The following is a 12,562-nucleotide window of genomic DNA, read 5'->3' as shown; positions in this document are numbered from 1 at the left end:
TTATTTTTATTTTTTAAAAGATTTTATTAATTTATTTGACACAGAGAGACAGGCAGCAAGAGAGGGAACACAGCAGGGGGAGTGGGAGAGGGAGAAACAGGCTCCCCACTGAGCAGGGAGGATTCAGTCCCAGGACCCTGAGATCAGGACCTGAGCCGAAGGTGGACGCTTAACGACTGAGCCACCCAGGCACCCAGGCACCCCCCCCCCAATGCTTTTTTAGGTGGAATTTGAGAGCCACAGGCTGGCAGTGGGGAGGCTGGACAGGTTGGGATGAGCACCCCCTGCCCCCACCCAGGGAAAGACCCGGAGCTGGAGGACCTCGAGGGTCCTGGCTGTGCACCATCCCACTCAGCCTCAGCTGTCACCTACCCCTCTGCCTGCCTGTTTCCAGAGGAGACGGTCTCTGAGGTCTGTCCCACCCATGGTGGGGGTGGTGAGAGGGAAGGCCAGGACCGAGCTGGGGATGGGGGCGCTGGGTCCAGGGCAGAGGCGAGGACCATATCTCTATATCCATGTCCCTACCTGCCTTCCCATGTCAGTGCCCAGATCTGGACTTTCCCTTCCAATCAAAACAGAAGAGCACCTCGAAGGCTTTGTACTGAAGAGCTGCTCCCCCTCGCCCACCCCCGTCCCACTCGTCAGAGGCAGCCATGCACCTGTTTCGGTGTCCGTTCCCTGGGGCCACTTTCTGTCGGGGGAGTTCTTGGCCAGAGCGGAAGAGGACCCCTTCTCCTTGCCAGGCTCTGAGGGAAGAAAGAGAAAGTTTGTAGAGGCGGCGAGTGAGCCGTTCAGAACTGTCAGAGCAGATGTTATCAGGAGCGGTGTTCAACAGTCCCTTCGCTTTCTTCTCATGATTTTGCTCACACTGCTTCTCGGCTCTTGGCCGCTGAGGCCCTTCTGCCGCACGGTTTCCCGTGTCCAAGCCGTAGACAAGAGAGGCTCTCGCGTCAGATGCCGTAAATATGAGCGTGTCATCCTTCTCTCCTAAACCTGCTTCTGTCTCTTAATCCTCGGCCGGTTGACAGAAAGGGCATCCAGTGATCCCATCCGATGTTTGCTTTCTTATTTGGGGCATTGAAAGATGGGCTTCCTATAGTCGTAGCAGAAATGTTCTAAACCTGAAAGCATATACAAATTCTGATGACATAGGGCAAAATACAAAAGCTGAAGAAATAGGCTAGTCGTAACTCATATAAATTTTATAAATTTTGGGAATGGACTCCCCCAAGACTTAGAGCACAGTGCTCTTCCTAGCAGCTGTTCAGCACATCCAGGTGTTCACAAGGGAAGGAAGCGGCCCAATGCCCCGAAGACCGAAACCCTTCCCCCCACCATCCCGGCCCACCACCACCCTAGCTGGCTTGGCATGACTCTCCAAGGGCCTCCTGATATAGTCCTCCCCTCGCCCCTGGCTATTCACTGGAAACAGATGGGCACAAATGGCCACCACCCAACACAAAACGAAAGGATGACCCTGGGGCTCATCTGTCTCGGCAACAATACCGGCTGGTCAAGTAAGGACACCTGGTCCCACACCCAGCCAGGGGGAAGTTTCCCTAAACAGTTAAGGAATCACTTTCTCTAAATACTGAACTGGTTGCTACTTTGTGAAGTCTGTTTCCCTAGTTCTTATCTGTTCTATCCCTCTTGCCCTTCCATCTCATATCAGCTTCTGACGTAATGAGAGACTGAGAGATTTCCTTTTCAGTTGGACCCCAGTTAAGATGTCCTACAAGCCAAGCTAGGTTGTAATTCATATCATCCTGTTGGGTTCAAGGGCGACGTCCCTGGCTTTGGTAGGTTTAATACCGAAGGCTGTATCCTCCCTCTGAGGTATACCATTTTCTACAAGCCCTTGACAGGGGTTGTGGGGGCTACTAATTAGGGTCTCGATTGCCTTGTTGGCCCAGAGCTGACTCTGAGTCACAGTTAGAGGCTGGTTAATTACACAGGCAAAAATAATCCCTTCACTGTTCCCTCCTCTCCCCCTGTCAGAGAAGTGGTCTGATGTGGCACCCCCTAAGCTTTAGAGCAAAGCCTGATATTTTTTTAAAGATTTTTCATTTATTTATTTGAGAGAGAGAGAGCAAAAGGAGGGCCGGTGTGTGTGTGGGGGGGACTAGCAGACTTCCCTCTGAGCGTGAAGCGTGACACAGACCTCCATCCCAGGACCCTGAGATCATGACCAAAGTCGGACGCTTAACCAATTTGAGCCATCCAGGCCCAAGCCTGATATTTTTATAGAAGTTTCCACAAGGAGGACTTTATGTCTCCTGGGAGCAGCCAATAAAATGAATCTACCACAGACCAGCAGCTTCCTCAGGAAAGGTACTGACAAGTAGGGCATCGCAATTACATACACTTGTTAGGAAGAACAAAAAGGAACACCTCTGAGTGTCACATCTAGATGTTGAACTTTCCAGCCGTGTCTTGCCTCCCCTCCACCCAGGTGGCGTCCCGCCGATAACATCGCCGTAGAATGAAAGACACGGCTTCATCCCTGACTCTCCTCTGACTAGTACCAACTGTTCTTCCTGTGCAGACCTGCCAGTTACACACCATGACTCATTGTGGAACATTTCCTTTCCATTTTGCTCTGCCTGTAGAAGCAAGTTTCATCGTTCCACAGGCTGCATCCAATTCCCTTCACTCCAAGGCCACGGGGGTCTGTGGAGAGCCTGACCCAATCCCAGGAGCTAAACATCAGCCAGCTTGTGGCTCAGGAGACGGTGCTGACTGTCTCCCACTGGATGAGTTGGCAAGATGGTTGCCGGGGGTAGGGGTAGAGATTTGTGCTAGCCACCCCACCTTGAGGGAAGGGAGAGACACCAAGGTCTCCCACCTTGGAGAAGAGCAGCATGTGAGTGGCCCTGGGATGGATTCTATAGTTGCAAGAGGTGATAACAACCATCGTACCAGCTGAGAGCTACGCGACCGAGAGCTTGGCATGTGCCAGGCTGTGCTACGAGCTCTAGCTTACCATAACCCAAGGAGGTAGGTACTGGTCACCATCTCTCCCCACCTGTCCTCCAGGGAGGTGTGTGATGGGGGGACCAGCGCCGTACAAGGAGCTCCCAAGGAGAAGTTGAAGAGCCCGAAGTAGAACCAGGAGCCACTGTGCTACGTGTTTGTATTTGGGAGCTCTGCGCTGGCACTCGGGTGCCCAGCCCATGTTTCCACCTTGCCAGCTGCTTGGCAGACGGGATGGATTCTGGGCCTACACGTAACCCCAATGGCCGTGAATTGTGTTCTCTGGTCAGACCCTGTGAAATCTGGGATACTGTGTCTCTGAGGAACTTCCTGAGTCAGACCCAGCTCCAGTTGTGCAGGGGCTGAGGTACTGGGCAACCACCCACGTGACCTGAGCAATTTCACTCCAACTGCTCCAAGAACATACGGTTTGCCCTGACAGAAAAAAAGAGCCCCAGTGAAATTTCTCTTCCAATGGCAGAGTCTACACAGCAGGACACCCGAGGGTCTTAGGTACATTCCTTAGCCTGAGATGGGGATTCTTGTTCAAGTGACATATGAGGGAGAGGGCTGCTCTTGGCAGAAGGGGAGGAGGGGATACAGAATACGACAGGGGGAGAAACAAGAGTGCGGTCTTGACTGGAGTCTGGCTTTAGCTGGATTCCACAGGGAAACTCTGGAACACAAACTTGCCCATATGTTAGTCACACCTGAGGCCAGGCCAGGCCAGTCAGTCAGTCACGGGCCAAGAACTGGGGAAGGGATTCGAAGGCGTTTTGCCTCCCAGGTGAGGTGGCTTCCATTTGACTCAGGGTAATTCTTCAGACAAGGGGCAGCTGTGAGCTAATTCCTCCTGGGAGATGCGTCCCCACGGTAAAGGGGGCCTGGGCAGGTCAGTAGAAGCTTGCACAGCAGGTGAGAAGCGATTGACTCTCTTGGCACCCCTCACTCCCAGGCTGCTGGAAGCAGGGTGCTGGCTGCCGTGGATTACCCCAGGCCTCGGGCCACGCCAAAACAGAGTCTTTCCTATGGGTCCTCTGCCTGCCTCAGGGGGGTCTCAGACAGGACCCTGGCTTTGTCTGCAGCCTTGTTCCAATGAGAATTCTCATGGGGGTTTGGTGGAACCAAAGAGATTTGGTGTGAAACCAGGGTGTTGAGTTTGGTTGGAAATGACAACAGCCAGTTGAATTCTCAGAGCCATATCCCATTCTGGACCTGGATGTACTATGCAAGTCATTAAAAAGCCAGAGGCCCAAGCAGTTGACAAGACCATTACATCAGGCCAGGAATCCATAGACTCATCTCCTGTCGTATCACTACCGTCTGGGTATGTATGGCAAGTACCAGGAGCGTCCCTTCGTCCACACGTGCGCCATGTCCTCTGAGGCCAAGGGTACAGTAGCTGCTGTTCCTCATGACCTTTTGGAAATAATAGGAAAGAGCCATTTGTGAATCATATCGGTTCTGAGGCCAGAGGACAGAGCTTCATGGGTTCCAGGACCAGACCTCCTGCCCTGAGCCAGCTCCAGCCATACAACCACAGCCTCCTGAAGACAGATATTCCTGAAGGCTGAGTTCCCTCAACCTCATCCTTGCCATTGTAATTCAAGAATGGAGCCCAAATTTGCCTGGTTGACTGGGATATGACCCAATTTCTGATAGGTGGTTCCTGAAGCAGAAGGAGTTAGGGTCCCTCAGTAGGCATTTCTGTTTCAGGTAAGAGCCACATAAATGCCCAGCAAAGGAAATTTAAAGGAAGCTCACCCCGGGACAGTCTCAGGGAGACCAGAACCAGGAAAAGCAGAGACCGGCCCCCCAACCCCCCCACCTACAGACAGACCGTTCTTGTTATTCACTTCTGACAGCAATCTCTAGAAATAAAATAGGTGAGTGACAGATAAATGGATGCATAGATGATCGATAGATAAAAATACCCAGGCACTATTTTTTATTGTCAACTTCAGGCGTTCTCTGCTGACTCTACTATGTACAACTATACAAACCTGTTGTTTGACAGCTGTATCACCATTTTAGGCCTATTCGTGACGCTGCACTTGGGGTCAGTTGCTCCTGCTTGGGTTGGCAGGACAGAGCAGAGATCCGGAGGAGCCTTGGCTTTGACAACACCCCAGACCTGCCTTGCCAGCCCTATAGGTGGGCCATGTCCAGGTCTCCTAATGCCTACAGACTTCTTGAGGAAGAAATAACTCTGTCTTGCTTAAGACTACTGCCGTGGGAGGCCTTCTCTGTTATTTCCAGTAACAGCTGATCCTGATACACCACGGCCCTTGGGGTTCAGTGCAAATGTCCTTCCACCGTCTAGCCTCGCCTCCTCCTGAACCCCGTATTTCGATACCACAGTGCTCTTACTGACCGTGCGCTATCCACACAAGCTTTCATTCTGTCCCTCTGCTACAACCTGACACAGAACCTTCTGCTTTGTAGTGCGTAACGCACGTATTCGCCATTATACATTTATTGGTGTGTGTGTTTAATGTGTGTCTCCCCCACTAGACTGTAAGCTCTCTGGGGGAGGAGTCTACGTCTGTTTTGTTCACTGTTACGTAGCCAGAACGTGTAATTGTCACATATGATGGGCAGTCTGTAAGTCCCAGTAAGAGGATTTAAACAGTGTTGAGGCAGCTTAGTTCGGGAAATTTCAGCGACAAGCTCCAGCTCTTCCGGCTAGGAAAGCTGGGTTTTGAACTGAAGTTTGTCTCCCTTGTTTGAAGCTTACCAAACAACTTTTCCTTTCAGAAGAAGAAGGGAAGAATTTGCATTTCGGGTCCACTCAAGTGTCTAGTCTCCTGGATGTTTAACTATCTCATTAAAAGTTAGTGAGGTGGGTTTTTGGTGCACAAATCCCATTTTCTCGTAAGTTTAATGAATGAGACAGTCTCCCTGAGTTTTATCAGCTCAGGGGTACTGGCAGCATCGAGTCATAAAACTGAGACCCAGACCCTGTCCCACACCACACTGTTGGTCCGCCAATAACCAGAATCCACACTCAACCTAGCTCGGGGATGAGAGGCAGAATCAGATCAGGAAAAGAAGTTACACCTGGAAGAAACTGTATGAACTAGCTAATACACACTGTCAAAAACAATAGGCAAAATTTATAGAAACTTTTTAAAGGCTGTTTGACCAAGACAGGTGGAATGTAATTTTGTTTCAGGTGATGTTTATTGATATATTTGCTCACATTTAATGCAGAAGATGAAACAGCCACATGCAGTTTTTAATCGTCGTGGGGTGGGGGGTGGATAACGCAAACCTGGGCCAAATGTTGAGCCACATACTAATTTGTATTAAAGAGACCAAATATCCAAGAAAGCAGGAACTCACAGATTTCAGGAGAAAAGAATGCTTTATTGGGTCCCTTGCATGCATCCAGCCCATCTGCCCTCTCCCTGCCCTCTGACAGGACCCAGAAGATGGTCCTGCCCCTTGCCACGAGGTGAGGCGCTGGCTTTCCTCTCTAGGCCTGGAATGCTGGTTGGAAGAGCTGCTATGAAAATGAGCAACCTGATCTCAGCAGCAGAGAAAGATGCAAGGAACAAAGTAGAGGAGTCGTCAAAATGGTCACGGGCATGGAAACCAGACCTCTAGCTGTGGCTGATCAACCATTGGGTCCCAGGCATGAAGACCAGACAATCCCTAAGCTATTACCTAGTTATAACCATAACTAAAGACTTCTGGTGGGGCAAACAGGTCTATCTCAAGCTGCCAAGGTGGAGTCAAAATCTCCCACTAATTTCCAGACCTTCGATGGGGAAAAAGCCAAATATCTTTGAAGGGAAACCTTATTTTAACACTTAATACATATCGCGAACCTTCCTTGGCCTTCCCCAAAGGGATCTGTGTCCATTTATCTGGGAACTACCGAAGGAAAAGAGAAATACCCAAACTTGGGGAGAGCAGTGCTGTAGGATACTGGCTCCAAGCTAAGTCTAATTTCTGGGGACCATAGAAAATCACGCGGTCTGCCAACCAATGGGTTTGATTAATAGATTCAATTTGCACCACAGCAGACGCAGTAGCATCTCAAAGCCAACCTGGGATCATTTGGAGTGAATAGTCGAAATGGATATATTTTGAAAGAGGCATCCCTCCCACAATGGCGCTCTGATGCGTGGGGTAAGAAAGACCATAGCAAGAGAGGACAAGCGTGAGCTATTGGAATCCCCCTCCCTACCAAAATGGTAAATCAATGATAGAACTGAATCCCTAGGGGGATATAGAAATCAGTGTGACTATCAAAGACTTGAGAGTGAAGTCATAGTGATTCCTAGCACAGCTCAGCTTGGCCAGTGCAAAACCAGGAGGTCTTTGGATGCTGTAAGCTTTGAAAAGGGATGTCTCCACCTGCAGGTGCTCATGCAGAGACGGTCTTCTTGCTCAAGCAAATTCATCCAGCTCCTCACACTTGGTATGAATCCTCTGATCTAGTGAATTCATGTTTTTTCTTCTATTTTGATGAACAAAGAACTTCAGAAAGAGTTCCTCTTCAACTGGCCTGCAACAGCGCAGACTCTCTCAGCTGACCGGCTCTGTGCCACAGCCTGGCTCACAGGCACACGGCCCTCGCCACCACAGTGTTCCCTCACACTGATGGCATCACGCTGACAGAGGCTGGAGTCAGCAGTTTCCCTCGATGCCTTGATAAGACATATGTGAGTCAGAGGTGGGAGATAAATCATGGGAAAATGAAAAAAAAGAAAGAAAGAAAAGGTCTTGGTAAAGTTCCTGGGGTTGAGGGGTCTGATTAGGTCAGAATCTTTCCTCCATAATGCAGCACAAATGACCACATTTTGAAGCCCTTACCACGAAGACCCAGGCAAAAATGTCATCTTAGGGCATCTTGTTCCAGCTCATGTACCGACTGACCTAGAAGGCCACCTGCTTTGGGTTGGGCTGAGAGCGAGTCAAGATTCTCCAGCTGGGAGAACGGTTCTCCTACCAGGCCCCATGACTGACAGATCCAGTGGTGCTGGAGGTGGCTGGCTGGCTGTGGCACACTGGGGAACCATGTGGGGCCTGTGGCACAGAGGAGCGCTAAGGAAGCTTATGGCAAGTCCTAATAAGAAAAGTATGGCGGGGAAACCCAGGGCTCAGAACCAGGTGATTCTCTGGCCAACAAGTAACTATTATCCTTTAGAGAAATGGTGCTCTGGCTTGCCGCTGGGCTCTGAGGGAGCCTGAATGCTTGACTACAGCATAGCAGGAGCCACGCTGCCCCTCCTGAACCTGGTTCTCTGATCCACCCAGCCATAGTGAGCCATGGCCAGAAGCTCTCCATCTTCCAGGGTAGGGCTCTGAAGGCACAGGTAGGCCGTGTGTGTGAATTCCTCGCTCATTCTTCCATGCTGCCTCCCCTGCCCTGCCGCTGAGGCTCCCCTCAGTCTACACCTATCACTTCAAGAGGGCAGGAATCTGTCTCGACCACTAGGGAGGGGCCCTCATCTGGATTTGCTTTTCTTATCTGTCATGCCTCTCCCACCGCCAACACCCATGGAATCATCAAATGCTATAAGCATCACTGCGGTAGCCGCATGTGGGGCAGCCAAGCCCAGAATGCACTCCACAGCACGAGTCGTGGGTTGATGCCTGTGGCATTCACTCATCTGGTCAGGGTCAGGATCCCCGCGGTCCAGGAGCAGCAGTCAGCTTGGTAATACGGTGAGACGGGTTGCTGAAAACTCAGTGAGGGCACTAGCTGAGAGGCCGGGTCAGACCCGCAGAACGCAGCCCAAGTTCTGACCTGGCCGGCATCTCTTGGGGCTCGTTCGCCCTCTCGGGCTGGGAAGCAGGTGGACAGGGGCGAGCCATGGCTCCATCTCACTGCCTTTCACACACCTGAGGCTTGGAACGAGGCTGGTGTAGAGGTTTTCGTCTCCAAGGAGACACATCCTCAAAATGCCAGAGTAATACGTGAATTGGAAGCCGAGGCACACCCGGCCTTTTCAGGCTCCTTACAGCTCTGAGCGACACACGGCAAGAGGTCATGGGAGTGGTAGGGTGACTAACCATATCAAGGGGAAATCTGATTGCTGCTGCTGCTGCTGCTGCTGCTGCTGCTGAGAAGGGGGTAGGAGTACAGATAGATGTGGGGGCGGCGGGGCGGTTCCAAGAGCGCTTCCCCTGCTGCCATGTCCCGTGGTAAAGAAACACCTGCCGCACGGGCAGGGCCACTGAGGAGCTGGACTTCAGGACGGAAGCTTGGGGTCACTCCAGCAGGCGAAAAATCCCTAGTCAGAAACACCAGTTCTCAGGACCTGTGCTGGAAACGGACGCTAGCCTTTACCCGTACTTCTGTTCTTGATGGGTTCAAGAATTTTCGTTGACGATGGTTAATTTTAATCCCCAGGTTGCAGAATTTCAAAACGGGATTGTGATAGAAGAGGGAAGAGTGACACTGGACTTTGGAGAATGGTAGCCCCTGGACTTAGTCATTGGATGTGACCTTGAATGGTCTCCCCAAGCAGAGAGGAATTTGCTCCTGGTCGTATGTGGAAGAGTCGTAATACATCAGGTAGGAAGAACAGTGTGTGCCCGTGGGGGGGGGGGGGAATCTTCGCTGTTGCCACCAAGTGCTTTTCTACCCTCCCCCTGTCCACCATTCTGCTGGTAAGAATCCCGGTCCTTTGGAAAGCTGCCTCTGTCCCGCCTCCGTGGTGGCTTGAGCTCCAGGACAGGGATTTGGATCCCGAGTGAAGGGAGTCCCAGTGGCTGGTTGGCGTCAGTCTGCCCACAGCAGCAGCTCCCAGAACACAGGCTCTGGGGCCCCGCTGGCTCCCACTGTCTCAAGCCCAATCGTTCGGCTATCCCTTTGGCTCTGGGAGCTGCCCCAACACCCTTCCTACGAACCCTTTCTCCTTGCTAAAGTGGGTCTGAGTCCATTTCTGTTGCTCAAAACCCAAGAAACCTAATGGAAAGTCTCTTTTGAGACCACCTCATACATCTTTGCCTCCAACAGCTGTCAACTCGGGGTCCGGCATACAGGAGGTACTCAGTATATGTCTGCTGAGTGGACGGATGAACGAATGGGTAATACCCCAACTCTCAGTTCACCAAGGCAATCTGGATCTGCAGCCTGGGAGTCGGGGGCACTCTGGGGCAAGAGGAAAAAGTGGGGAGAGTCACCTGAGCCCAAGAGGAGGTAGAGAAGTCAGAAATGTCAAAACGGAGGGGCATCCACATCAGGCAAGGAAAGGCCCGGGTGGTGGCAAGGGGTTGTCGGGGACTAAGAAGCCTCTGCAGCGTGGGAAGCAGGAAAGGGCCAGTGAGTAGCTGAGAGGCAGAGGCTGGCTGTCCCCGAGGCTGTGGAGACAGCCAGAGACACTGGACATTTCCCCAGAGCCTCCGGCTCTGCTCTTCCTTCCTGCGTTCCTTCCTTTGTGTTCTCTCCCAAACGAAGGAACGATTCCAAAGACCTAAGTTTTCAGCTGCCCTGTGCAGGGGCACAAGCCATCGGCCCCGCTGTACGAGCAGCTGAGACCGTGTAGCTGTGGCCACAGAGGCTGAGACTGAATGTCCATCCAGGAGCCAAAGCCTGGATTTGTGACTGCGGTGCACCCAGGGCTGTAGGGCGCCCTCAGAGAACCCGCCTGGGGCGAGGGGGCCCTGGTTCCACACACCTACAACCACACCAGATGAGGGCGAGCAGGGTACACAGTGGCTGCCTTTATTGCATTCCAAGGGGAGCAGGCTAGCACCAGGCCCATCCTGTCCCAGGCCTCCAGGAGGGGCTCTCAGGAAGGACTCGCGATGCTGGGCAGCGCACAGCAATTCCTTGGGAGCCCATGCGTGAAGCCCCGGGGCTGCAGCCCGGGGATCGAGAGCTAATGGCTGGGGCAGGTGTCCGAATTCCAGGCACAGCGACGCCGCCAGCCCAGCACGAGGGTGGACTGCATCCTTCCTCGAGCTCCCCTGTGCGCTCCCTATGGAGAACAGCCCTAGCCCTCCGTCCCCGGTCTAGAGGGCAGCGAACTTCCGTGTGACTGCACCTGCTTCCGGGATGGAGCGCAAGGTCCCTCAGAGTCAACACCTGCCCTCTGGCCTCGGCTGCTGACACAACCCTCATGCCACCTCTCCCTCCCGGGTAGAGGGCCTGGGAGAGGCAGGGGAGGGGTGGAAGGGTAGGGCTGGGGAAGTGCCTGGGCAAGGGGGCAAGCAGAGAGGCAGCGAAGGAAAGGGAGCAGGCTGCAAGGGACCTGAAAGCGGGGGACAGGAGATGGGGGTTAAGGGGGCACGGGAAGCAGGTGAACGAGCGCCTGAGTGCTGGGGGAAGGAAGGGCATGAACACACATCACCAAAGACCACTGCACAAGTATATGACAGGCTCTGGAAGGGCCCTGAGCCCCATCCGGGCTCAGTGACAGGTTAGTCGTGGGACACACGGAGGCACGAGGCCAAGTAGCTGGCAGGAGAAGGCTCCCTGAGAGTCACCAGGCCAGACACAGCACAGGAAGTCCGGAGCCCCGAGGACAAGGAGAGAGCAGGGCCAAGCAAAGGCAAAGGGTCACCGCTGGCCGGGGTGCCCCCAGAGTACAATATTCACAGCAGGGTCTGGTGGGGGGGGGCTGGGGGTAGAGCTCATGCAGAGGACTCGGGGGGCCTCCAGCAGTGGCCAATGTAAACTTCAAGGAGGGACCAGGCCTCCAGGCACGTGGGAGTGGGGCCTGGGAGCCCCGGCTGAAGGTGGCCCCAGCAGAGGCCCCCGGGTGCCACCTCTCACAAGAGCCGTCTGATGAGAGTGGACTGAGGAGAGGCTGCTCAGGGAGGCCCCCGTGGCATCTCCTCAGCGCACCTGCTCTGGTCAGTTCCGTAGTTCTGGAAAGTCTCCATTGCCTCGAGCTGCTTCCTTGTTTGTCTGCTGCTGGGTGGAGGCCCCCAGCCTCCAGTGGGGGCTACCGCAGGCCCTGGGCCTTGGAGCCGCCCTCTCGGGTGGGAGGCTGTCCCAGGAACTGGGTGGCAAGTGCCTCTGAGGCCGGAGGGGTGGCTTTGGAGCTTGGAGTACTCTTCCGGGTGCCCTGGGGACTGGGGGGGCCTTTCTTCTGGGGCTGAGGACTCAGTTGGCCACCCTTCCTGCCAGTAGATGGACTCTTGGAGCCTTTGGCCTTGCCTTGAGGGTGGGCAGCCTCAGGGCCCTTGAGGGGTTTGAGCCCCAGCATCTCACAGAAGGGGTTGCACTGGTGGGAAGAGGCAAACTGGTCCAGCAGGGCAGGGAAGCAACTCTCCTTGAGGCCTTGGTATCTGCAGCCAAACAGTGAGAGCTGAGCGGGAGTCCCACCCAGAGAGCCCTCGGGGGCGCCTAAGGTGGGGTGGGTGTGGCCTGGGTGTCACGCCCCACCCTTTTGGGGGTGCTGGGGAGTGCAGCACCCCAAACCTCAATTCTAAGCCACGGCCTCATTCCAGGACTCCATCACGTCCACGCTCCCTGGCGTGAGAATGATCTGCCTCGTTAGTACAAATCAGAGCAGACTCCACACCCCACTTTGCTCCAGGGCCCTCACCCATCTGCATCACGATGAGCTTTAAATCAAGTGGGAAGGAAGAGGAGCCCAGGGTCGCAGGTGATCCTATGTGG

The 12,562-nt window shown here is 53.6% G+C and overlaps 1 protein-coding gene across 6 annotated transcripts in view; it reads right to left on the bottom strand.

Moving 5' to 3' along the window:
- Positions 1-12,562, bottom strand: part of ALPK3 (alpha kinase 3) — a 56,788-nt gene continuing 44,226 nt past the window's right edge. For 4 of the 6 annotated variants that reach the window (XM_026510271.4, XM_044388427.3, XM_044388428.3 and 1 more), the window contains one exon: positions 6,138-12,228. In XM_026510271.4, coding sequence (XP_026366056.3) covers positions 11,883-12,228 — 346 coding nt within the window. In that variant the 3' untranslated portion in view covers positions 6,138-11,882. Of the gene's footprint in view, positions 1,122-6,137; positions 12,229-12,562 lie in introns of those variants that run through there. The other 2 variants (XM_057303715.1, XM_057303714.1) reach the window with 2 other exon arrangements.

The sequence above is a fragment of the Ursus arctos genome, unplaced genomic scaffold, assembly GCF_023065955.2.
Source record: "Ursus arctos isolate Adak ecotype North America unplaced genomic scaffold, UrsArc2.0 scaffold_28, whole genome shotgun sequence".
NCBI classification, from domain to species: Eukaryota; Metazoa; Chordata; class Mammalia; order Carnivora; family Ursidae; genus Ursus; species Ursus arctos.
This window is presented reverse-complemented; position numbering and strand designations above follow the sequence as displayed.